Source organism: Rana temporaria, chromosome 10 (genome assembly GCF_905171775.1).
Source record: "Rana temporaria chromosome 10, aRanTem1.1, whole genome shotgun sequence".
Classification (NCBI taxonomy): Eukaryota; Metazoa; Chordata; class Amphibia; order Anura; family Ranidae; genus Rana; species Rana temporaria.
The window spans coordinates 16,679,152-16,704,843 of record NC_053498.1 but is presented as its reverse complement, the minus strand read 5'-3'; the positions used below and the strand labels follow the sequence as shown (position 1 = coordinate 16,704,843).

The following is a 25,692-nucleotide window of genomic DNA, read 5'->3' as shown; positions in this document are numbered from 1 at the left end:
AGCCCGCCTCCCCCCTCCGCCAGGCATCGGATAGCCCGGTCCAGGAAGTTACTCATCAACTATCCCGCGCACCCCCATTTTTTTAAATCAAGTGGTCTCGTCTTTGTTCAACGCAACGGGATGGGTTGAACCACGGCAGTCTTTACAGGGTTATACCTACTCACCCCCTTCTTAGCGTTATAGTCCAGGCCAGTTAGCATTCGCCAATAGCAGGACGATACCAATTGTCACTAAAGATGGGGGGTGATAGAATCCGATGGTGGCGTATACCGGTTTAACCGGAGCATCATGGGATAGAGTTGTCGGTGGTGCCGCCATATTGAAATAGCTGATCGTTACCGAGTGCCTAGGCAACGTGAATGTGATATGTGCTGTCTGCCAGCTGGGCTCTTTCCATTAAGGTGATATATTAGGTGTTAAATGAGATGCATACTGCCATGCCAATGGACAATAACATTGTCTTCATGTATCGGAGGTGTCCTGTGTCCTGCCAATGAAGAATAACACTGAACAGGTGCAATTCCTCCCATTCTGTATGTGTAGGAATGCATACCTGAAATATGACACTGTCAGAGCTCCATGTTCAGCCAATCACGTTCTCCGCTGTTATCGTTTCCGCAAGCAACGCCAATCTACCTCTGTCGTCTTCTTTGCAATTACCTTTTTCCATCCCGTATGGTGCGTTATGTCATGGCGGCCCATTGCAATCTATCCCCCAAAACATTGGACGAATCACAGAATTCATACGGGCGGTGCAACATTTCCGGGTCCAATCAGGAGGCGATACAACGCCGCCTCATCGTCTGTCAAATGCCCTCTGAAAAGCAATTCGAATTCAGGTCGCTCCTCAGAGGACACCACACTCCGCAGCGAGTGTTAAGGCGTGTCCTGACTGGCTGCGGTTGCGGGAATTGTGGCGAAAGCGCGTATTTTCTTGCACCACGCGCAAACGCTGCCTCCTGCACATGCTCACAGTGGTCAATCATTTCTAATGGCACCCCCAAGACATCTAGAAAACGCAGGTGTGTTTGCAGCCTCCGAAACGCCTGGTTACCGCGCGGTTTTATAACGCGCTGGATTCACACCGGTGCGATGCGAGAATCCAGTGCGCGTTCCCGCATCGCACGCTGAGATCTGCGAACCGCTGCGGGTGGCAATGTAAAGGTAACGGCACCCCCAGATCGGTTCGCAGATCGCAGTGCGAACTGTGAAATGGCGCATTGGTGTGAACACCCATGCCATCCGATTCCAGAGCGGACCAAAAAAAAAAAAGGGTCCTGCACAATTATGGTGCGAATGCGATTTCAAGACATACAGTTTGTATTGCTGAAATCGCATCGCACAGGCCCGACTGCCCCCCTCCCGTTTTTTTAATTTGCATTACACCTGTAAGGGGCCCGATGGTCCCCAGGAGAGAAGAGATTTTTTTTTTTCAGCAGCCCCCCCGCCGCGGGAGATTACGACGTCGAGCGCGGCGGGTGAGGCCGGGCTTTGGCTGAGCCTGCACCAGCCCGCCGCCTCGCCCCGGTAAGCGTAGCCCAGTGCCCCCCGCGATCACCCAAGGGAGGCGAACGGCGCCCGACCCTGACCACGGAACGCGGCCCTCTCCCCCCCTCATTGGGACGAGGCCGGTCCCGGCGGCGGTTGAGAGGGACCTGTCAACCGCCGGCTCAGCGGAGATCTGCGGATAGATCTCCCGCTGAGCTGGCGGACTCCGTAGCGACTGAGTCTGCCTAGCGTGAAAGGAGCCTTGGATCAAACTTCTGTGTGTAAATGGAAGAAGTTTAACCACTTAAAGTCTAAGGGCCAGATTCACAAAAGAGATACGACGGCGTGTCTCCTGATACGCCGTCATATCTCTGAGATACGATTGTCGTATCTATGCGCCTGATTCATAGAATCAGTTACGCATAGATAGCCCTAAGATCCGACAGGTGTAACTGTGTTACACCGTCGGATCTTAGGCTGCAATTCTAGGCCGGCCGCTAGGTGGCGATTCCATTGCGGTCGGTGTAGAATATGCAAATGACTAGTTACGCCGATTCACGAACGTCCGCTTTGCCCGTCGATCTAAATTTACGTTGTTTCCGTAGAGATGCGTTGCGTAAAACTAAGCATGCCCTCTAGGTGGTGTAACCAATGTTAAGTATGGCCGTCGTTCCCGCGTCGAAATTTTAAATTTCACGTCGTTTGCGTAAGTCGTCTGTGAATGGCGCTGGACGCCATTTACGTTAACGTCGAAACCAATGACATCCTTGCGACGTCATTTAGAGCAATGCACGTCGGGTAATTTTACGGACGGAGCATGCGCAGTACGTTCGGCGCGGGAACGCGCCTAATTTAAATGGTGCCCGCCCCATTTTGAATTAGGCGGGCTTGCGCCAAGCGGATTTACGCTACGCCGCTGCAAGTTTACCGGTTAAGTGCTTTGTGAATCAGGCACTTACGCTGTAAACTTGCGGCGGTGTAACGTAAATGGGATACGTTACGCCGCCGCAGCGTAACGTATTTGTATGTGAATCTGGCCCCAAATCTTTTTCTAACACTTGTTTCTTCAGTTATAATCAATATTTTTTGAGAGAAAATTACTTGGAACCCCCAAACAATATATATATTTTAGCAGAGCCCTTAGAGAATAAAATGGCAATTGGTGCAACATTTTATGTCGCACTGTATTTGCCCAACGGTCTTTCAAATGCAATTTTTGGGGAAAAAATACACTTCAATGAATAAAAAAAAAAAAAGAAACAGTAAAGTTAGACCAATATTTTATGTCTTAATGTGAAAGATGCGCCGCCAAAATCGTGATCTATCTTCTCATTTTAGCCAGTATTGTGCAGCTCTATTGTGTGTATAAGGCAGCAGTGTAAACCCGGTGGAGGGGGGCAAAGGGCCAGAGCATTGTGTGTATAAGGCAGCAGTGTGATCCAGGGAGAGGGGGGCAGAGGCAAGGAGCATTGTGTGTATCAGGTAGCAGTGCGATCCAGGAGGAGGAGGGGGGCAGAGAGGCAGAGCATTGTGTGTGTATAAGGCAGCAGTGTGATCCAGGGGGAGGAGCAGAAAGCTGGAGCATTGTGCGTATAAGGCAGCAGTGTGATCCGGGGGAAGAAGAGCAGAGAGCTGGAGCATTCTGTGTATAAGGCAGCAGTGTGATCCAGCGTGGGGGGGGCAGAGAGCCGGAGTACTGTGTGTATAAGGCAGCAGTGTGATCCAGGGGGAAGGGGGGCAAAGGGCCAGAGCATTGTGTGTGTATAAGGCAGCAGTGTGATCCAGGGGGAGGGGGGTAGAGGGCTGGAGCATTGTGTGTATAAGGCAGCAGTGTGATCCAGGGGAGGGGGAGGCAGAGAGCCGGAGCATTGTATGTATAAGGCAGCAGTGTGATCCAGGGGGAGGGGGGGTATAGGGCTGGAGCATTGTGTGTGTATAAGGCAGCAGTGTGATCCAGGTAAGGGGGAGGCAGAAAGCCGGAGCATTGTGTGTGTATAAGGCAGCAGTGTGATCCGGGGGGAGGTGGGCAGAGAGTCAGGCATTGTGTGTATAAGGCAGCAGTGTGATCCAGGGGAAGGGGGGCAGAGAGCTGGAGCATTGTGTGTATAAGGCAGCAGTGTAATCCAGGGGGAGGGGGCAGAGAGCCAGAGCATTGTGTGTGTATAAGGCAGCAGTGTGATCCAGGGGGAGGGGGGGCAGAGAGCTGGAGCATTGTGTGTATAAGGCAGCAGTGTGATCCAGGGGGAGGGGGGCAGAGAGCCGGAACATTGTGTGTGTATAAGGCAGCAGTGTGATCCAGGGGGAGGGGGGCAGAGAGCCGGAGCATTGTGTGTATAAGGCAGCAGTGTGATCCAGGGGGAAGGGGGGCTCTGCGGGTTAAAAAATTTGAGTTTAGTGGTCCATGAGGTCTGAAAGGTTGGCAACCACTGGTCTAGGCCATGTGAGGGGGAGGAGTCTAAAACCCTTTAGCCATATAGGACACATTGCTTCAACTTACAGCAATAAATGTAATTCTTTGGGTGCTTTGGTTAATGGATTTTTTTTCCATCCATGTGTAGTTGGTCATCTGGTAACGTTATCACTCTTTATTTCCTACTTGTTGGCCATAGGTGATGCCCTTGGTCAGTCGTTGCCATAATGGATCGTGAGAACAGATGTCTCCCATCACTGAAGGATAAAGGACCAATTCCCAGCTTGGCCAGTTTAGAGTCAAAGCTCAATTCTAAAGATCAGGGAAAGGTCAACAAAAGCGTCACCAACACAGCGATCAAAGCCAAAAGGAGGAAGACCAAGAAAGAACGCAACAGTATTAAATTTAAGACGCACAAAGAGACGTTTCAGAAGAAGGGGCTTCAGGACTGCCCACCGAGACATGACAGGTCTTCTACTTCACATGGTCCAAAAACAGCAACTCTTTCTTCGGGGTTCAAGGCACTGATGTCAAAGCAAGTCTTTATCACTCAAGGTCGCCTGACCCAGCACCAGGGGATATTCGATCACGAGGTGAAGTCTGTCAACATCGAGAGGCTTGTAAGAGAGACACCAGAGGTAGATCCAGCTAAGACCGACACCGGTACTGCCAGCAATCAGTCAGAGAGGAGGACACCGATGGGCAACGCGGAGCTTGGCGCCGGCCTTATTCCAACACCGGAGGTGAAGGATCTAGAGGAACTTCCTTTAAACCAGAAAAGCTCGGACATGCTGGGCTCCAGAGCGGAAGAAACTGGAGAAGCGAAGACCCAGGTCTCCAATTTACAGCAAGCCGTAGACAAGGAAAGCGTAACGCCGTGCATCCAAGACAGCGGCGGCCAACTGCAGAGCGCATTGTCCGATAGTAGGAGTGGAGCTTTTCTTGAAGAAATGCAGGAGGCGCCCGTCCAGGAGGTGGCGGAGAGCATTAACAATATGCTGAGCCTACCTAATCTATTCCGAGGTCGCAACCTGGTGAGCGAGATTCGCCAGTCTATAAGGAAAAAGGTGAAGGAGATGTCTGCCAAACTGTCAACCCTACCTGTGCAGAGAAAGCTGGACAACACCCGTGACGGTAAGACTTACTGAACTATTGTCACTTCTAGCCTGGTAGGTAGGTTAGGGTTTCCACCTAGGGTTGTCCCGATACCGAGCATTTGCCTGAGTACTTGTACTCGGGGCAAATGCTTCACCCGATACCTGGACAGTCAGGGTGATCAGTGCGGTGGGGGAGTTACAAGCACCGATCACCGCTGACTGTCCTTGTATCCTCCTCCATTCTGCTGCTGTCCCCCTTCGTGCTGCCATCTTTTTTCATGCTGCCGCCGTGGCCCCCCTCCTTTCTGCCGCCGTGTCCCCCCTCTGTCCTGCTGCCGTGTCCCCCCATGCTGCCGTCATGTTCCCCTCCGTGCTGCCACCGTGTCCCCCCTCCTTGCTGCCGCCGTCATGCCCCCCTCCTTGCTGCCGCCATGTCCCCCCTCGATCTGTCAGGATGGAGAGCGGCGGTAGGAGCCGGTAAACCCGGCTCCTACCTTTTCCGAATGTACAGAGTCAGACCCGGTTCACACTGCAATGGAACCGTTCTAATAGGAGCGACGCAATGGAACCGTTCTAATAGGAGCGACGCAATGGAACCGTTCTAATAGGAGCGACGCAATGGAACCGTTCTAATAGGAGCGACGCAAGTCGCTCCGACTTAGAAAAAAGGTTCCTGTAGTATTTCGGGGGCGGCTCGGGGCGATCTGCATTGACTTCTATACAGAAGTTGTTTTGCAAATCGCCCCCAAAATAGGGGGTAGTTTTATGGCATTTTTATTAATATTTTTTTTTTTACTAGTAATGGCGGCGATCAGCGTTTTTTTTTTTTTTTTTTTTCCCGGTTCATGCGACATTATGGCGGACACTTTTGACACATTTTTGGGACCATTGCCATTTTTATAGCCATCAGTGCTATAAAAATGCATTGGATTACTATAAAAATGCCACTGGCAGGGAAGGGGTTAACACTAGGGGGGCGGGGAAGGGGTTAAGTATGTTCCCTGGGTGTGTTCTAACTGTAGGGGGGGGGGGGGTGTGGCCTCACTAGGGGAAATGACTGATCTTCTGTTCATACATTGTATGAACAGAAGATCAGCATTTCCCCCGCTCACAGGACCGGGAGCTGTGTATTTACACACACACATAGCTCCCGGTCCTCGCTCTGTAATGAGCGATCGCGGGCCACGGGAGCCAGGAGCGAGCGGGGGCGCGCGCCCCTAGTGGCTGCTTCTTCGCCTGCCGACGTAGAGCTACGGGCTCTCGCGCAGGAAAGCCGACCTGCCGCCGTTGAACTGCGGCGGCAGGTTAGCAACCAGTTAAATACAGTGTGACATAAAATATTGTAACGGTCGCCATTTTATTCTCTAGGGTCTCTGCTAAAAAATATAAATCTAGGCCCAGATTCACAAAAGAGATACGACGGCGCATCTTCAGATACACCGTCGCATCTCTGCCTAGCGCCGTCGTATCTATGCGATTGATTCTTAGAATCAGTTACGCATAGATTTTCATTAGATCCGACAGGTGTAAGTCTCTTACGCCGTCGGATCTCAACTGCTATTTTTTTTTTTGCCCGCTAGGTGGCGCTTCCGTCGATTTACCCGTCGAGCATGCAAATTAGCTAAATACGCAAATTCCCGAACGTACGCGCGGCCGACGCAGTAAAGTTACGACGTTTACGTTAAGCTTTTCCCGGCGTAAAGTTGCCCCTGGGTCTATGAGGCGCAGCCAATGTTAAGTATGGCCGTCGTTCCCGCGTCCAACATTTTTTAAAATTACGTCGTTTGCGTAAGTCGTCCGTGAATGGGGCTGGACGTCATTTACGCCCACGTCAAAACCAATACGTCCTTGCGGCGTATTAGCAGCAATGCACACTGGGAGATTTACGTCAATCACGTCAGGTCACAGTTGATTAACATAAAACACGCCCCCCCCCTTCCACATTTGAATTAGGCGGGCTTACGCTGGCCGATTTACGATACGCCGCCGCAACTTACGGAGCAAGTGCTTTGAGAATACATCACTTGCCCATGTAAGTTGCGGCGGCGTAACGTAAATCAGATACGTTACGCCGCCGCGAAGATACGCCAGTGTACGAGAATCTGGCCCATAATGTTTGGAGGTTCTCTGTAATTTTCTAGCAAAAAATGTTTTTTTTTAACTTGTAAGCAACAAGTGCCAGAAAAAGGTTTAGGCGTGAAGGGGTTAAACTGTACGAATCCTCTTGTATAGAAGGACCTGATATTGACTACAAATCCGAACTGCAAATGCACATCGTCCGATCACGATATGTAATCGTTTTTTTCCAAAGGGTCTAATCCTGGTAACAAAGTGCCAGCTGGGTATAAAGGGCTGGCAGAGAAGCGGGTCGTGTCTCATGTTATGTGAGAGCGCCTGCTGAGAGAGGAAAGAAATGAAAGCTGTTCTCGGGCAATCGTGACTCAGTTCTTTCTTCTTTTTTTTTTCTTTTTTTTTTTCTTATTATTTTTTTTTATTATTTTTTTTTTTATTATTTTTTTTATTTTTTTATTATTATTATTTTTTTTTGCAGTCCTTTGAGCCCTTTACCTAAAATGTTGCTGTAATTGGGGTAACTGTAACCCTTTTTATACCACACTGTGTGCAGAATAAAGAGTCTGATTTTAAAGTGCAGGGCCCAAAGAAAGCACCTAAAGAGGCAAAGATTCAGGATCTCTGCAAAAGACCCCCTTTCCCCGACCCCTTAAGGCCCCCCTTTCACACCTCAAACATTTTGTAGCTCCTAAATAAAAAGGAGAATAAAATCAAATCTTTATGGAGGAAGTTCACATCTCCACTCCAAGTCACCTGAAGCCAAACGCCTGAAGCTCAAAAAAGTTCTGGAGCTTTTTTTTTTTGTAGCTCAAATTGGGCAGATGTGTGCATTTTTAATTCCCATAGAAATGAATGGAATTTGTGCATTTTTGTGCGTATTCGCACGTTGAAATTTTCGGCTCAAATGGAAAAAAATAAATAGTAATAATATATGAATAAAAAAAATGGAAAATAAATACAAATAACTAAAAATCATCATAAATATTTATAAAAAGGTAATTAAATAATATAATAATATGTAATAATACATAAATAATTATTTAACCCCTAACCTTTAAAAAATAAATATTGTTAATAATAGATAAACACCCAAATCCTAACAAAAAAATACTATTATTATTATTATTAGTAACAATAATAATATGTATAATGTATTAGTATTGTTATCATTTATTAATTTTGTTACTGAAAATGCAGCATACACTTTGCCGAAAACCGAAAATAACAATTTTTTTTTTTTTTTTATATATATATAATTGTAATATATTCCACTTTTAATTAATATCATCAATTTAAATTAACCTTTTAGTGCAAGAAAAGCTCAAGAAAATGCAATCTGCAGTCTCTGACCATCTCTTGTATCATGTCCTCAGTCTCTGACCATCTCTTGTATCATGTCCTCGGTCTCTGACCATCTCTTGTATCATGTCCTCGGTCTCTGACCATCTCTTGTATTATGTCCTCGGTCTCTGACCATCTCTTGTATCATGTCCTCAGTCTCTGACCATCTCTTGTATCATGTCCTCGGTCTCTGACCATCTCTTGTATCATGTCCTCGGTCTCTGACCATCTCTTGTATCATGTCCTCGGTCTCTGACCATCTCTTGTATCATGTCCTCGGTCTCTGACCATCTCTTGTATCATGTCCTCGGTCTCTGACCATCTCAGTGGGGGAGCCAATCAGCAGGTCCAGCAGTGACAGAACGGGGATCTGTAAAAGTAAACAAGGCTCCGTTCTGTCAGGGGATCACACAGAGATCCTGCCTTTCTGCTATGCAGGAAGATGGATTTGTGTGTTGTCCCAGGCAGCCCATCCCCCCCACACACAGAACACACAGTGAGAGAACACATTTAACCCTTTGATTGCTGCCAGTGTCATTTGTACAATGTCAGTGCATGCTTTTAGCACTGATCACTGTAATAATGTCACTGATTCCCAAAAAAAACTCAATGTCAGTTAGGTGTCCGATGTGTCCGCCGCAATCCCACTAAAAATCACAGATCGCCGCCATTACTAGTAAAAAATAAATAAATACTAAAAGTGCCATACATCCATCCCCTATTTTGAAGACACTATGGCCGGGATTTCAGAAAGAATGGCGTAACTTTATGCGGGAGTAGCGCATCTCATATACGATACGCCGCCGTAATTTAGAGTGGCGAGTACCGTATTCAGAAACAACTTGCGCCCTAAGTTGCGGTGTAGCGTATATGGGCCGGCGTAAGCCCGCGTAATTCAAAGTAGGTTGGCAGTGGGCGTGTTTTATTATAATAAACCGTGACCCCATGCAAATGAGGGGCCGAACGAACGGCGCATGCGCCGTCCGTGGACGTATCCCAGTGCGCATGCTCAGAATCACGTCGCAAATACTCAATGCTTTCGACGTGAATGTAACTTACGCACAGCCCTATTCGCGTACGATTTACGCAAACGACGTTGTTGTTCCAACGTCCATACTTAACATTGCCTGCGCCTCATATAGCAGGGGTAACTTTACGCCGGTCATACGCCCTAATGTGCCGAGCGCAAGTACGTTCGTGAATCGGCGTATCTAGCTCATTTGCATATTCTACGCGTAAATCTACGGAAGCGCCCCTAGCGGCCAGCGTAAATATGCAACCAAGATACGAGGGCGTACGACAACTTACGTCGGTCGGCTGAAGCCATATTTCAGGCGTATCTAGGTTCCTGAATACAGGGCATAGATACGACGGCGCATCTTTTAACTTACGCGGCGTATCGTGTTAGTGAATCCTGGCCTATAACTTTTGTGCAAACCAATCAATATACTCCTATTGTGTTTTTTGTTTTACCAAAAATGTGTAGCAGAATACAAATTGCCCTAAATTGATGAAATTCGATTTTGGAATTTTTATTATTGGGTGTGTTTTATAGCAGAAAAAAAAATATTGTTTGTTTTCAAAATTGTCTGTCTTTTTTTTGTTTATAGCGCAAAAAAATTAAAACCGCAGAGCTGATCAAATACCACCAAAAGAAAGCTCTATTTGTGGGGGGAAAAAAGGACATACATTTTGTTTGCGTGATCGCGCAACGTTTTACCCAATTGTCAGTTAAAGCGAGGCAGTGCCGCATCGGAAAAAAATGGCCTGGTCAGGAAGTGGGTAAATCCTTCCGGGGCTGAAGTGGTTAAATGGTTTGCTATACAGTTCGACGACCTCCAGTCTGTGTTTTTCTTGTTTGCGCATGGAGATCCATCCCTGATTCTTGAAGGAGCCGCAGGATTTTTTTGGACTTTTCTCGCCCTCCTACACTGTTTAACATTGAACCAATCCTTCGACTGGGGTGCCTTGAGGATGAAAATACTTTTTCAAGGGTGCTTTGATTTAAAAAAAAGATTGAAAAACACTATTCTAAAGCATCTGCTTGTGTGAACAGGACCTAAAGTAAAATACATAAACAAACTCTAGAACTAGAGTTCTGAATTAGGAATAGTTGACCACTAGATGTCGCTCCTCACTATGCAATATTTTAAATGCTCTGCACAGGCACGAAAATCCATATAAATAGGTGGATTCAGAGAGAGTTAGGCCGGCGTATCAGTAGATACGCCCACCTAACTCGGAATCTGCGCCGTCCTAAGTTTAAGTGTATTCTCAAACTGAGATAGGTTTACACTTAAACCTATCTAAGATACGACAGCCTGCGCCGTCCTATCTTAGGGTGCAATATTTAGGCTGGCCGCTAGGTGGCGCTTCCGTTGAGTTCGGCGTAGAATATGTAAATGCATAGATACGCCGATTCACGAATGTACGTCCGCCCGTCGCAGTAAAGATACGCCATTTCCGTAAGAGATACGCCGCCTAAAGATAAACATGCCCCCTAGGTGGCGTAGCCAATGTTAAGTATGGCCGTCGTTCCCGCGTCGAAATGTGAAAATTTTACGTTGTTTGCGTAAGTCGTCCGTGAATAGGGCTGGACGTAATTTACGTCCACGTCGAAACAAATACGTCCTTGCGGCGTACTTTGCCGCAATGCACACTGGGATATGTACACGGACGGCACATGCGCCGTTCGTAAAAACCGTCAATCACGTCCGGTCACCCCCCATTAACATAAAACACTCCCCCTCTGCCTAATTTGAATTAGGCGCGCTTACGCCGGCCCCATTTACGCTACGCCGCCGTAAGTTAGGAGGCAAGTACTTTGTGAATACAGTTACATATTTATGCGGGCGTAGCGTATCTAATATACGCCGACGCAGCGCACAGAGGCAAGCACTGGATTCTCCAAGCACTCGCTCCCACTCGCTCTTAAAGATACGCTGGGTTTCCTTAGCGTAAGCCAGCGTAGGTGGAAGTGGGCTTGAGCCATGCTAATGAGGCGTGACCCCATGCAAATGATGGGGCAAGCGCCGTAGAAGTACTTAAAACGAACGGCGCATGTGCCGTCCCGTGGACGCATCCCAGTGCGCATGCGCAGAATCACGTCGGAACTACTCCCTAAGATACGACGGATCAATGCCTACGACGTGAACGTAACCTACGCCCAGCCCTATTCACGTGCTACGTAAAATACGACGGCTCTGTTCCCTGGTCCATACCTTTGCATGAGTTGCGCCTCCTATATGGGGAATAACTTTACGCCGGACGTACGACTTACGCAAACCGCATATATTATGCACCCGGCGTAAATATGCGCCCACGATACGACGGGGTAGGCAAGTTACGTTGGTCGTAGGAAGCCTATTTTTAGGCGTATCTCAGATTGTGGGCACGGCGCATAGATACAACGGCGCATAGGTAGACTTGCGCGGCGTATCTCGAGATACGTCGGCGTAAGTGCTTTGTGAATCCGGGCCCAAACCTTTTTCTGACAGCTCTTTTCAAGTTAAAATCTTCTTCTTTTTTTTTTGCTAGAAAATTACTTAGAACCCCCAAACATTATATATATATATATATATATTTTTTAGTAGAGACCCTAGAGAATAAAGTGGCGGTTGTTGCAATATTTTATGTCGCACTGTATTTGCGCAGCGGTCTTTGAAATGCATTTTTTTTGGGAAAAAATTACTTTAATGAATTAAAAAAAAAAAATAGCTAGTAAAGTTAGCCCAATTATTTTTTTTTGTATAACTGTAAAAGATTTTACGCCATGAGAATCGTGATCTTTATTTTAGGCAAAAAAATCGTGATTCTCATTTTGCCCAGAATCGTGCAGCTCTACTATAAACCCTCTCCTCCATGACCCTTCCCTGTCATACTAGCAGTGACCCAGGATTTTTGTATTATCATCCTTCACCACCATCATATCAACCCTCTCCCTCCATGACCCTTCCTCATACTAGCAATGATCCTGGATTCCTTCACCATCAGTCTCCACCACCACCTTATCAATTCTCTGCCCCCCATGACCCTTCCCTGTCATACTAGCAATGACCCTGGATACTTGCCTCATCAACCACCACCACCATATAAACCCTCGCCCCCCCCCCCCCCCCATGTCGCTTCCCTGTCATACTAGCAATGACCCTGGATACGTGTATTATCATCCTTCACCACCACCCTATTAAAGTGGTTGTATAGTCCATTTTTGTACTTTTACCTATAGGTAAGTCTATAATAAGGCTTACCTGTAGGTAAAAAAAATCTCCTAAACCTTTATCAGCCCTTGCCAACCCCCCCCCCCCCCCCATGACGCTTCCCTGTCATACTAGCATTGACCCTGGGTTCTTGCATCATCAACCTCCATGACCACCTTATCAACCCTCTCCCTCCAGGACCTCTCCTTGTCATACTAGCAATGACCCTGGAGTTAAAGCATCGCAGTGCCAAATTGCAAAAAATGTCCTGGTCATTGGGCAGCCAATTCTTCCGGGGCTGAAGTGGTTAAAGGTGGCGGTAGGAGAAAGCGCAGATAGAAGTTTATGTCGCTCACTACTGCCCTCTCTGTTCTTCATGGTGTAGTGATTTAATTTGGATGGTATACGAGTAGAAGTACGAACGCTTCAAGTCTTTTTTTTCCCCCTATTCCTCGCTCCAGCCGGTGACCCCTCTGGCGCCTGGGTGCAGTGCACCCTGTGCACCCCGTCTCGGATCGGCCCTGCTCCTGCCGGTGACCCCTCTGGCGCCTGGGTGCAGTGCACCCTGTGCACCCCGTCTCGGATCGGCCCTGCTCCTGCCGGTGACCCCTCTGGCGCCTGGGTGCAGTGCACCCTGTGCACCCCGTCTCGGATCGGCCCTGCTCCTGCCGGTGACCCCTCTGGCGCCTGGGTGCAGTGCACCCTGTGCACCCCGTCTCGGATCGGCCCTGCTCCTGCCGGTGACCCCTCTGGCGCCTGGGTGCAGTGCACCCTGTGCACCCCGTCTCGGATCGGCCCTGCTCCTGCCGGTGACCCTGTGTCTCTTTCTTCTGCCTCTTCCAGCTATTGTCTGCTGGTTTTCTAATAAGCTCCTCTGACGATGAGCTGTGTGTGTGGATTTACATAAGTCTGTCCCCTTAGCAATATGTTAATATTAATGTTTGCACATGGGAAGATGAGAAGTTTTTTGCCTAATGATCCAGCGGCAGCTAGGACAATCTTCTGCCTGGTACGGCGGCGTTTGGTAGAAATTAGGTCACTCCGCTGTACAGCTTCCAAAAGTGCCGAGGCTCAAAGCAGGCCGACTTACAGAGTCTCTAAATGTGAAGGGTTTGGCAGCCTGACATTAGCGGGGCCTGAAATATCACAGAGGCCTGTTTTCTCTACATCTCAATCCCATCATGACATGGAACCATGATTAACCACTTCAGGATTTGGCTGCCAAATGACCGGGCCAGTTTTTGCGATTCGGCACTGCGTCGCTTTAACTGACATTTGCGCGGTCGTGCGACGTGGCTCCAAAACAAAATTGACGTCCTTTTTCCCTGTTTGTCTTTCAGGACAGCCACCGTAGAGAGACACAGGCTCCTCCCCTCTTAAGAAAACACCGCCTTCCAATTATAGATTTAAAACCTCACCCTCCCTCCAGCTCCTCAGTTTATGGTGTTTCCTCTGGGTGAGGGAACAGGAACGCAGCTTTCATAACTTAGACGTTAGGAGGCGTGTCCTCCAGTACTTAAGTAGCACAAGTCAGTTCAGAAAATCTGACTTCCTTTTTGTTTTATTTTCGGGGTCCAAGAAGGGGTCTAGAGACTCTAAACACACAATAGCCAGGTGGTTAAGATCAGCCATTGTTCAGGCCTATGTATCAAGGGGGGGTGGAGCCTCCAGAAGGTTTCAGGGCACACTCCACCAGGGCAGTAGCGGCTTCGCAAGCAGAGCGTGCTGGTGCTTCCCCGGTGATCTGACGATATGGTTCCAGCTATCGTTAAAGTTCCTGCACAATCTGATCTGCCGATATGGTTCCGGCTAACGAGAAAGTTCCTTTAAGGACTGCGCTAGCGCAAACTTGCCGACGAAAATCTCCGAACCTCGGCCGGCATCCAGGGCGATGTGGATTTCGAGGAAAGTGGCCAGTCGGCCTCACGTCCTCGCTTCGCTCGGACGGCTCGTTTCTGCTCGCTCTGCCTTCTGGCTCTTTTTTTCTTCTTTCTGTATTCAGAAAGCACGATACGCCGACATTAGCCTAAGATGCGACTGGCGTAAGTCTCTTACACCGTCGTATCTTAGAGTGCATATTTACGCTGGCCACTAGGTGGCACTTCCATTGTTTTCGACGTAGAATATGCAAATGACTAGATACGCCGATTCACAAATTTACGTACGCCCGGCGCTATTTTTTACATCGTTTACGTTAGGCTTTTTCGGCGTAAGGTTATTCCTGCTATTAGGAGGCGCACGCACTGTTAAGTATGGCTGTTGTTCCCGCGTCAAAATTTAAATTTTTTACGTCGTTTGCGTAAGTCATTCGCGAATAGGGCTGGACGTAATTTGAAACCAATGATGTCCTTGCGACGTACATTGGAGCAATGCACACTGGGAAATTCCACGGACGGCGCATTCGCCGTTCAGGAAAAACTTCAATCACGTCGGGTCAACAAGAATTTACATAAAACACGCCCTCTCATCCACATTTGAATTACGCGCGCTTACGCCGGCCCCATTTACGCTACGCCGCCGTAACTTAGAAGGCAAGTGCTTTATGAATACAGCACTTGCCTCTCTAACTTACGGCGGCGTAGCGTAAATACGATACGCTGCGCCGCCGTAACTATGCACGCCCCTACCTGAATCTAGCCCATAGCGTCTACAAAATAGGGGATAGTTTTATGGCATTTTTATTAAAAAAAAAATCAGCGATTTTTAGCGTGACTGCAACATTATGGCAGACACATTGAACACTTTTGACGCTATTTTGTGACCTTTCACATTTATACAGCGACCAGTGCTATAAAAATGCACTGATTACTGTGTAAATGTCACTGGCAGTGAAGGGGTTAACCAGTAGGGGGCGAGGAAGGGGTTAAGTGTGTCCTAGGGAGTGATTCTAACTGTGTGGGGGCTGGGCTACAAGTGACACGACAGTGATCACTGCTCTTGATGACAGGCTATTTTGGGACCATTCATACAGCGATCAGTGCTATAAAAATACACTGATTACTGTAAAAATGTCACTGTCAGTGAAAGTTAACACTAGGGGGCGATCAAGGTGTAATTGTGTTTCCTAAAGTGTGTTCTAACTGAAGGGGGATGGGACTTACTAGGGGAAATTACAGATTGCTGTTCATACTTTGTATGTCTACTGTCTACTTTTCAAAAAGGATCATTTGGGGGGAATTTGTACTGTTCATACTATGTATGAACATACGATCAGGCATTTCTCCCCTGAAAGAACCGGGAGCTCCCGGTTCTCGCTTTGTCACGAGCGATCGCGGGTGCCCAGTGGTTGTCGCGCCTGCCGGGCACTCGCATCGGCTTCGGCAGCGGGTGTGCGCGCGTGCCTCTGGTGGCCACAGGGCAAAGCGACGTAACATAACGTTGTTTCGCCCAGCCGAGCCATTTTACTGTAGTAAAGCTGCGGCTGCTGGTCGGCAAGTGGTTTAAATGCCAGGACAGTACAAATTCCCCCCAAATTATCCTTTTTGTAAAGTAGACAGTCTGAGGTATTCAGTGTCACTAAATGTCTGGTGTGGCAGTGATGGGGGATACTGACTGGTGTTAAAAAAATAATAAAAAAAAATTATATAATTTTTTTATCAAATTTTTTAAAGCGGAGGTTCAGCCGTTTTTTTTTTTTTTTTAAAGTCAGCAGCTACAAATACGGCAGCTGCTGACTTTTAAAAAATGGACACTTACCTGTCCAGCGCGCCCAGCAATGTCAGCAGCCAAGGCTGAGCTGACATCTCTCGGTCCTCGGCTGCTTCCGCCGCCATCCTCGGTGAGGGAATCAGGAAGTGAAGCCGGACGGCTTCACTGCCCGATTCCCTACTGTCTCAGACAGGTATCTGCACCCCCCTCCCCCCTGAAAGGTGCCAAATGTGTCACCGGAGGGGGGGGGGATCCAAAAAGTGGAGGTTCACTATTTGTGTGAACCTCTGCTTTAACATTGCATTTTCTTTCTTTTTTCTTTTTCTTTTTTCTTTTTCTTTTTTTTGTCTTTTTTTTCCTTTTTATATATATATATATATATATATATATATATATATATATATATATATATATATATATATATATATATATATATATATATATATATATATATATATATATATATATATATATATATATATTGTAAGGGGTTAGCTCGGTAGCGGGGTGTGTGACCCCTTGGATGGGTTCACTACACACTGAATTTATACAGACAGGCAGTCGAAGACGGTTGAAAACAAAGATTTTTGGTTTATTCTTCCATCTTGCTGGAAACAAGTGCAAGCATCCAAACAGCATAAACAAAATCAAACATAAAATAAACCCTGGCCACTTTGGGCGTCTATCTTCACCACACAGGAACCTATCTATGGAGTCTGGCACAGCCTACTGCTGGGTAGACACTGCTGGTCATACAGCAGAAAAACAATAGTCTTTTGATTTTGATCACACAGAAAAATCAATTTCCTCCTCACCTCCTCAGAAGACTTTCTGGCACTGCTGTCCTTACTCACAAAGACTCAGGATGCAGCAAATCAGTGGTAATCCTCTGGACTACTTATATAGGCCTTAATTGCCTCATTCTGAACAGCTAAAGTTTTCCAACGGCCTTTAGCCTTTCCTGGCTACATTTGCAGCCGACGCCTAATAACAATTGGTGTATTGTCTAAGCAAGGCAGAAATGTATGTCCTGTCTGTGACAACACCTACAGATTTACCTGACTTCCTGTCACAATATATATATATACCTCCATCATACTGACACTGTACTACTCTGTGGTGATCAGGATTTTTTAATTTTTTTTACAGTGATCGTCCTTGTAACAGTTATGTTTTGAACTGTCACGAATGAGTTACATTCATAACAGCTGTGATTTACTTTTGTGTGCTGTGATTGGCCCACAGCTATCACATGGTTACCGAGTGCTGGGATCGGCCCAGGTACCATGTGATTGCTGTGGGCCAATCACAGCATCACTATTGGAAACACAGCTGCTATGGATGAAATGTATTCATAACCGCTTTGTTGACATTGCAATCATGTGATCACATAGCGATCACATGATCCCCCAGTCACTCAAAGCAGCCGGGGACCAGGAACGACGGTGCGTGCCGCTAATCCGCAAGAGGCAGGATGACGTTCATGCATGTGATCCTGGCTGGCCATGCTGCCCTGCCGCAGTAAATGATAACTAGCTTAATTAACAAAAATATCTCCTACCTCCATTAACCGCACAGTGCCAACAAATCCGCTGGGTTCTCTGGGTTATGTTTGTGTATGCGGCTTGAGAGCCAAACACCCACATAATGTCATTCCGGATTTTAATGAACTCAAACCTTTGAAAATGTCGCCATTAAGCTAATTTCTTTCTGAGTGAAAACCACTTGATCTTAATGTTGCATTAACAAACGTTATGCAAACGTTCTTTTTCTCTATGTTCTCAACAATAAAATGTACAGGGAGAAAGCTCTCTGTACTCCAGCCGGAAATTCCCTTCAGCCTTGCATTACACAGGTTACAGTGGGGAAAATAATTATTTGATCCCCTGCAGATTTTTAAATGAAGGATTTATCATTTTTATTTTAATAGCTGAGGTTCCTCCTGCTGGCTTGTACCTCCTGTGGCAGCAGAAGGAACCACAGCATGCAGCGGGGAGCAGGTACTCACAGCGGCTGGGGAGCAGCGAAGCTGTAGATTTTTAAAACATGGGTTGCCAGAAAGTGAAGTATTGTATATGGCCTCTTTTGCTAACTACTTGCCATCTATTCCGGCATCCATTTAAAGAGTTCTCAATGCTCAGGCTGACGAGAAGGGTCAGCAATTACCGTATTTTCCGGCGTATAAGACGACTTTTTAACCCCTGAAATTCTTCTTAAAAGTCGGGGGTCGTCTTATACGCCGGTACCTAATATGCAGACCGCGGCCGTCCATTTTTTAAAAGCCGTGCCTCCTTCTTCTGCTGTTCCGTGATAGGCGGAACACTCAGCTTCCCAGGAGACACTGTGTTTAGTGTTTCGCCTATCACGGAACGAGACGAGGACGAGAGGGCATCTGTGATAGGCGGAACACTGAACACAGTGTCTCCTGGGAAGCTGAGTGTTCCGCCTATCACGGAACAGCAGAAGGAGGAGGCACGGCTTTTAAAAAATGGACGGCCGCGGTCTGCATGTCACAGATAAGGTAAGCAGTGACACACTGAGGCATGAAATTGGGCACAGTGAGGCATGTAGTGGCGCACAGTGAGGCATGTAGTGAAGCACAGTGATGCATGTAGTGGGGCACAGTGATGCATGTAGTGGGGCACAGTGATGCATGTAGTGGGGCACAGTGATGCATGTAGTGGGGCACAGTGATGCATGTAATGGGGCACAGTGAGGCATGTAATGGGGCACAGTGAGGCATGTAATGGGGCACAGTGAGGCATGTAATGGGCCACAGTGAGGCATGTAATGGTGGCACAGTGAGGCATGTAATGGTGGCACAGTGAGGCATGTAATGGGGCACAGTGAGGCATGTAATGGGCCACAGTGAGGCATGTAATGGTGGCACAGTCTGGCATGTAATGGCACAGTGAGGTGAGACGAGGCATGACTAGAAGGAAGGGGGTCGTCTTATATGGTAAGTATATCCCAAAACCAACATTTTAGCTGGAAAATAGGGGGGGTCGTCTTATACGCCGGCAAATACGGTTTGTGAACGCAGACTACTGAACATTAGTGAGGATCAACGGCTGTCCATTGGGGTCTGAACTTGTAAAACTGTTAAAGCAGGGAGTAAACCACACCCATTTAAAAAAAAAAAAACCTGCACGACAATGGCATAAGGTGCTAGTATGCATCACATACTAGCACATTATAAAATGCTTACCTTAGAACGAAACCCTCTAGTGATGTGTTGTCACCACTAACAGGGTTTCCATCTTCACCGGGTCTTTATCCCAAACACAGAAAGGGGTGTGGATCTCACTGTGAAGTGTTGGAAGGTTACCCCCTTTTTTGTCCTTTTCTCTCTACATTTGCAGGTGACCGTGTATACCAATTGTAGAGCTAGGGTAAAAGATTTACACATAAAGTGCATTTAATTGCTAAGCGTTGTCTAATTTTATTTTCTAATGGATTTGCAGCTGATACGTCTGTATGGGGACATGCCAGTGAAGGAGGGACGAGTGTCAGGAAAACGAACTGGAGGCCACAAGGTCACATGCAGTCAACCCCAGTCAACTTTATGCCTTTGCCCAGAGACAGCCCCAGCCACACGCTTACAAAGATGGTGAGTATGTAGAAGAACACGTAGGATGGGGTAAGTGGAGGTTAACTGAATCCAACCACTGTGGCACACCAGAGGTGTAACTAGAGCCTTCAGGTCCCCACTGCAAAAAACCATTGAAGAGCCCCCCCTGACTCCTAGCCGGGGGGACCTTCCTTCTGAGCCTGGGGTTCCTCCCTCCGAGCCCATGGCCCTTTACTCCTGTTGCGTGACCCTTTATTACAGTCCCGCTGGCCCCCTTCCTGACATCTTTGGGCCCCCAAAAATGTTACTCCGGGGGGGGGGGGGGGGCGAGCGGCCCTCTTTACATCTGGATAGGAGGGGCAGCATATAGGGGAGGCATATTATAGAACCAATATTTTGGAACCAACGCCCTCCATTTTCCTCCTGCAGCCACTGAAAGCCTGCTTCTCCTCCTTTCCCTCCCGCAGGCATTCAGCTGCTGCAGGAGGAAAATGGAGGGCGTTGGTTCCATTATATGCCGCCCCTCCTATCCAGGTGTATAGGGGGAGCCACACAGGCCCCCTGGAGAATGGGGCCAGGTCACAATTATGACCCCTAGAGTTACACCCCGGCTGCACACACAAGACATGTACACATATTTTGGGTGGAATTGTCCTTAAATCAGTGAATTGCTAATGCGGTGGCATCATCACTCTAGTTGTGCTAAGCCAGAAGGTCTTCTTAGTTTCTCTTTATTCTGTTATTTGTAGATTCAGTAGCCATTTCAGAGTGCTTCTGGGTGGTTGCACAGCTTCTTGTTATTCTGTGCTGAGCAGCCTCCCACCTGGAGTGCCATAGATAGCAATGCATGGAATCTGGGGATACAGTCTGCTGTTTTACAGGCCTGGAGCCATTTACAAATGGAGGGTGCTTGCAGCTAGAGAAATGTAGCTGGCAGTGCAGTCGGGTAAGGGAAAATGAAGGCCAGGATAGGAATCGGAGCCATTCTGCTCTTAAATTACATTTCAGAAGCTGGTTTAACCACTTAACCCCCGGACCATATTGCTGGTCAAAGACCAGAGCACTTTTTGCGATTCGGCACTGCGTCGTTTTAACCACTTAACGCCCGCCGCACGATTATTTACGTCCGCAAAATGGCACGGACAGGCAGAAGGATGCAGATTCCCGCGGGAAGCGATCCGGGACGACGGCGCGGCTATTCGTTTATAGCCGCTCCGTCGTGATCGCTCCCCGGAAGCTGAAGAACGGGGCGAGCCGTATGTAAACACAGCTTCCCCATGCTTCACTGTGGCGGCGTATCGATCGAGTGATCCCTTTTAAAGGTCGATGACGTCAGTCCTACAGCCACACCCCCCTACAGTTGTAAACACACACTAGGTGAACCCTAACTCCTACAGCGCCCCCTGTGGTTAACTCCCAAACTGCAACTGTCATTTTCACAATAAACAATGCAATTTAAATGCATTTTTTGCTGTGAAAATGACAATGGTCCCAAAAATGTGTCAAAATTGTCCGAAGTGTCCGCCATAATGTCGCAGTCACGAAAAAAATCGCTGATTGCCGCCAATAGTAGTAAAAAAAAAAAATTAATAAAAATGCAAAAAAACTATCCCCTATTTTGTAAACGCTATCAATTTTGCGCAAACCAATCGATAAACACTTATTGCGATTTTTTTTTTACCAAAAATAGGTAGAAGAATACGTATCGGCCTAAACTGAGGAAAAAAAATGTTTTTATATATGTTTTTGGGGGATATTTATTATAGCAAAAAGTAAAAAATATTGCATTTTTTTCAAAATTGTCGCTCTATTTTTGTTTATAGCACAAAAAATAAAAACCGCAGAGGTGATCAAATACCACCAAAAGAAAGCTCTATTTGTGGGGAAAAAAGGACGCCAATTTTGTTTGGGAGCCACGTCGCACGACCGCGCAATTGTCTGTTAAAGCGACGCAGTGCCGAATTGTAAAAACGCCTTTGGGCATTTAGCAGCATATTGGTCCGGTCCTTAAAGCGGTAGTTCACCCTCTCGTACTTGATGTTACCATCGAGACAGGCATTGTAGCGCGAGCTACAGTATGCCTGTCCCGATTTTTTTAACCCCGTACTCACCTCGTAGTCGTCCATCGTAGATTCCGGCTCCCGCGGGGAATGGGCGTGCCTATGGAGAGGGAGGATGATTGACGGCCGGCCCTGGCACGTCACTCTCCCCGAAGACAGCCGGAGTAGGTCTCGGCTCTTCACGGCGCGTGCGCACAGGCTATGCGCACGCGTCGTGAAGACCAAGCCTATTTCGGCTATTTCCGGAGAAGCGTGACGCGCCAGAGCCGGCCGTCAATCATCCTCCGTCTCCAGAGGCACGCCCATTCCCCGGTATCTTCGATGGACGACTACGAGGTGAGTATGGGGGGAAAAAATTCGGGACAGGCATACTGTAGCTCGCGCTACAATGCCTGATTTAAAGGTAAAAGGAAAAAAAATTTTTTTTTTCCCGTCGATAGGGTGAACCCCCGCTTTAAGTGGTTAACTGACAATTGCGTGGTCGTGCGACGTGGCTCCCAAACAAAATTGGCGTCCTTCTTTCCCCACAAATAGAGCTTTCTTTTGGTGGTATTTGATCACCTCTGTGGTTTTTAGTTTTTGCGCTATAAACAAAAATAGAGCGACAATTTTGAAAAAAAATTATATTTTTTACTTTTTGCTGTAATAAATATCCCCCAAAAATATATAAAAAAAAAAAAATTTTTCCTCAGTTTAGGACGATACGTATTCTTCAACATATTTTTCGTAAAAAAAATCGCAATAAGCGTTTATTGATTGGTTTGCGCAAAAGTTATAGCGTTTACAAATAGGGGGTATTTTTATGGCATTTTTATAAAAAAAAATTTTTTTTACGGTACTGCGACATTATGGCGAACACTTTTGATACATTTTTGGGATCATTGGCATTTTTATAGCTATAAAAATGCATTGGATTACTATAAAAATGCCACTGGCAGTGAAGGGGTTAACACTAGGGGGCGAGGAAGGGGTTAAGTATGTTCCCTGTGACTACGGGAGGGGGGGGGTGGGTCGGTGCCTGGGCGTCCGGGCGACCCTATGGACGGGCCGCCACTGCAACACACATTAAGACAGGGTTTCTCAACTAGGGTTCCTCCAGAGGTTGCTAGGGGTTCCTTGAGCAATTTCTGCATCTCAGATAAGTTCCCACTAACACCATAGTTATCTGTAAGGGGGAAATTCTTCCCAATGACCACAAGTGTAAAGCGCATTCTTCCCACTGACTATCACAATATTGTATCATGAGTTGTAGATATAGTAGTTTTTAACAGGGGTTCCCTGTGGACGGAAAGTTATTTCAAGGGTTCTGCTGTGTTGAAAACGTTAGTAAAGGCTGAATTAATGTTTGCTATAATATGCCTCATCATGTGTGCGTTATTACATCGCAACCGTGTAAACCCACATATTAGTCCGAGGCGGATTGTCACCTGCCACACCTTCCGGATTGTCACTTGCCACCTCACCTGCCACACCTTCCGGATTGTCACTTGCCACCTCACCTGCCACACCTTCCGGATTATCACTTGCTAAGGTGGTGTTTTGCTTGTCAGAGTCAGGCAGCAGGGAGCTGATGTAATCTCTCTGCTGCCTGCACAGTAAGGGCGGAAGTTACTGCAGGGGTGCCGGGCAGTCAGAGATGATGTCATCTCTCTGCTCCCCCGGCTGCCGGCTTGTTTATTGGCCACCTGCCTGCTCACCCACAGAGCCGACCAGCTGACCGCCCACTCTCTGACTCTCACTCACCGCAGAGCCGAGGCCGAGCCACCCGCCTGCCCACACACCAAGGCACCTGGCAGCCCACGCTGTCACCCGCGGAGCCGCCCGCTCAGACTCTCAGGTGCCCGTAAGTTCCTTAACTAAAACAAATTTCTCGGGGGTGGCAATTGCCCCCCCCCCCCCCCGGATCCGCCCCTGGTTGTGATCATGCAAAAAAATATCAGTTAGGATGCTATTTATGTCGTTCCATGGTGTGCTGGCAAATATCTTCATTGCCTACCAGTGAGATCCCATAGACTCTGGTTCTGAGCCGTGTGACCTAATAATTCCATAATATAATTCTTCTGTTATGCCGTGTACACACGGTCAGACTTTTGACGACGGAAATTCCGACGGAAGAAGTCTGATGGAGCATACACACGGTCGAAATATCCGATGAAAAGCTCCCATCTGACTTTTTCCATTGGAAAATCCGACCGTGTGTACGCGGCATTACTGTTCTGTTACTTGAGGTTAAGGATGAGCTCCGGCGTGTTCGCATAGAACACGTGCAGAGCCCGCCAGGAAGTCGGCACCCGCGCTGCGCTAATCACAGCCAGGCAGACATTTCCCGATCTCTGCAGCCGAGCATCGGACAATGTCTGCCTGGCTGTGATTAGCGCAGCGCGGGTGCCGACTTCCTGGCGGGCTCTGCACGTGTTCTATGTGAACACGCCGGAGCTCATCCTTACTTGAGGTGATTAGCTATTTGTTAAGTGTTGCTGATGTTTGTCATTTATCAAATATAGGTCAGACCAGACAGAGGTCAGCAGATACTCAGTCCAGAGCTCCATCAGTCCGGATATGAACATTCTCTACGACACCATCCTATATTAGCTGAGAACTCTCCACATCACGTTACTGTTCAGTTAACAAGTGATGGTTTCAGACCAGGCAAGCAAGACAGAGATACTTTAAGTTGCTGTAGAAAAAATATACAGAGATCAAAACACGGTGTACCAGTAAACGTTGGTAGCCCTCAAGTAAGATGGGCATTGGCCCATGATGATTTGATGTGCACACATAATACTAACCAGAAAAACATCAAGCGCCATGCAAATCAAAGACTGGTTAACCAAGGGTGGTTACCTAGACAGCCTCTACAAGATGTCTTCTCAGAGCAACCTAATACATCAGAGCCAAGATTCCGCCCCAGTCCTTCTAGAGAGAACCATCCATCATTCGATGTTCTACGCAATTGCTTTAGCCATACCGTACACAATTCTCCAAGGGCGAAAATCTTTGACGTGTCCCCACTTGAATCCACGGCTTGCTATGCAGGGATCAGTTCCCACCAGTCGAAATCTAAGAATCGTTTTGAGAGCCACCGTAATATGTGGTATGAGGACCATGGAAGTGAAGCCAGTAGATTCCAGATGGAAGATCCTTTGGAGTTGAGAACCTCACCTTTTGGAACAGACAGGGATCCATCTCATGACATTTTCTCCACCAGATCTTCACAAATACAGAGAAACATCAATGCATCTGGTGACTATAGCATATGGAGTTCACCGTTTTCACTGAGAGAAGCCACTAGTGTGGTGAGTAATCATGACACGGGATGGCACGGTGGGGACAATTGGTCACACAGAACATCACATCAGAACAGTCAATGGAGAAAGAGGCCCATAGCAATGCCTCCAACATCTGTAGAGCCAAAAGATTCTTTTGTTGGTTTCCCCTATGCAAGATCATTGCAAAGTGAGCTAACAGATAAACTAAGCCCTGAGACCTGGGTCTACCCAAGAATGAGACTCTACTAACTGCAATTACGGAGTTTCCAAAGTCAAAAGCCTTTCTTTCCATTCTTGGATGGAGTGAGAACTTCTGTCGGGTTATTTTCCTGTCTGCATCCCCACTAAAAAGCTGCACCCTCAACCTCTGTCCTGGTGATAGAAAGTGAAAGAGAGCCAAACATTGACAATTGCCATCACCGCACTTTGCAAATGAAGAGTAGAACTACCTGTTCCAATTGAACCAGTGAGGCCCCGTACACACGACCGAATTTCTCGGCAGAATTCAGCCAGAAACTCGATGGGAGCCGTATTCT

General features: G+C 47.4%; 1 protein-coding gene across 1 annotated transcript; it reads left to right on the top strand.

Moving 5' to 3' along the window:
* Positions 1 to 71: 71 nt before the first annotated feature.
* On the top strand, positions 72 to 25,692 carry LOC120916372. The gene is made up of 4 exons (XM_040327295.1): positions 72 to 401; positions 4,098 to 5,032; positions 19,721 to 19,866; positions 24,392 to 25,692. Exons 2-4 carry the CDS (start codon positions 4,126 to 4,128, stop codon positions 25,403 to 25,405), a joined length of 2,067 nt encoding a protein of 688 aa, XP_040183229.1. The 5' UTR covers positions 72 to 401; positions 4,098 to 4,125; the 3' UTR covers positions 25,406 to 25,692.

Coding starts and splice junctions, on each gene's coding strand:
- LOC120916372 (XM_040327295.1), top strand. CDS start 4,126: ATGGATCGTGAGAACAGATGTCTCCCATCACTGAAGGATAAAGGACCA. Junction 5,033..19,720: donor GCTGGACAACACCCGTGACG/GTAAGACTTACT, acceptor ATGGATTTGCAG/CTGATACGTCTGTATGGGGA. Junction 19,867..24,391: donor GCCACACGCTTACAAAGATG/GTGAGTATGTAG, acceptor TATCAAATATAG/GTCAGACCAGACAGAGGTCA.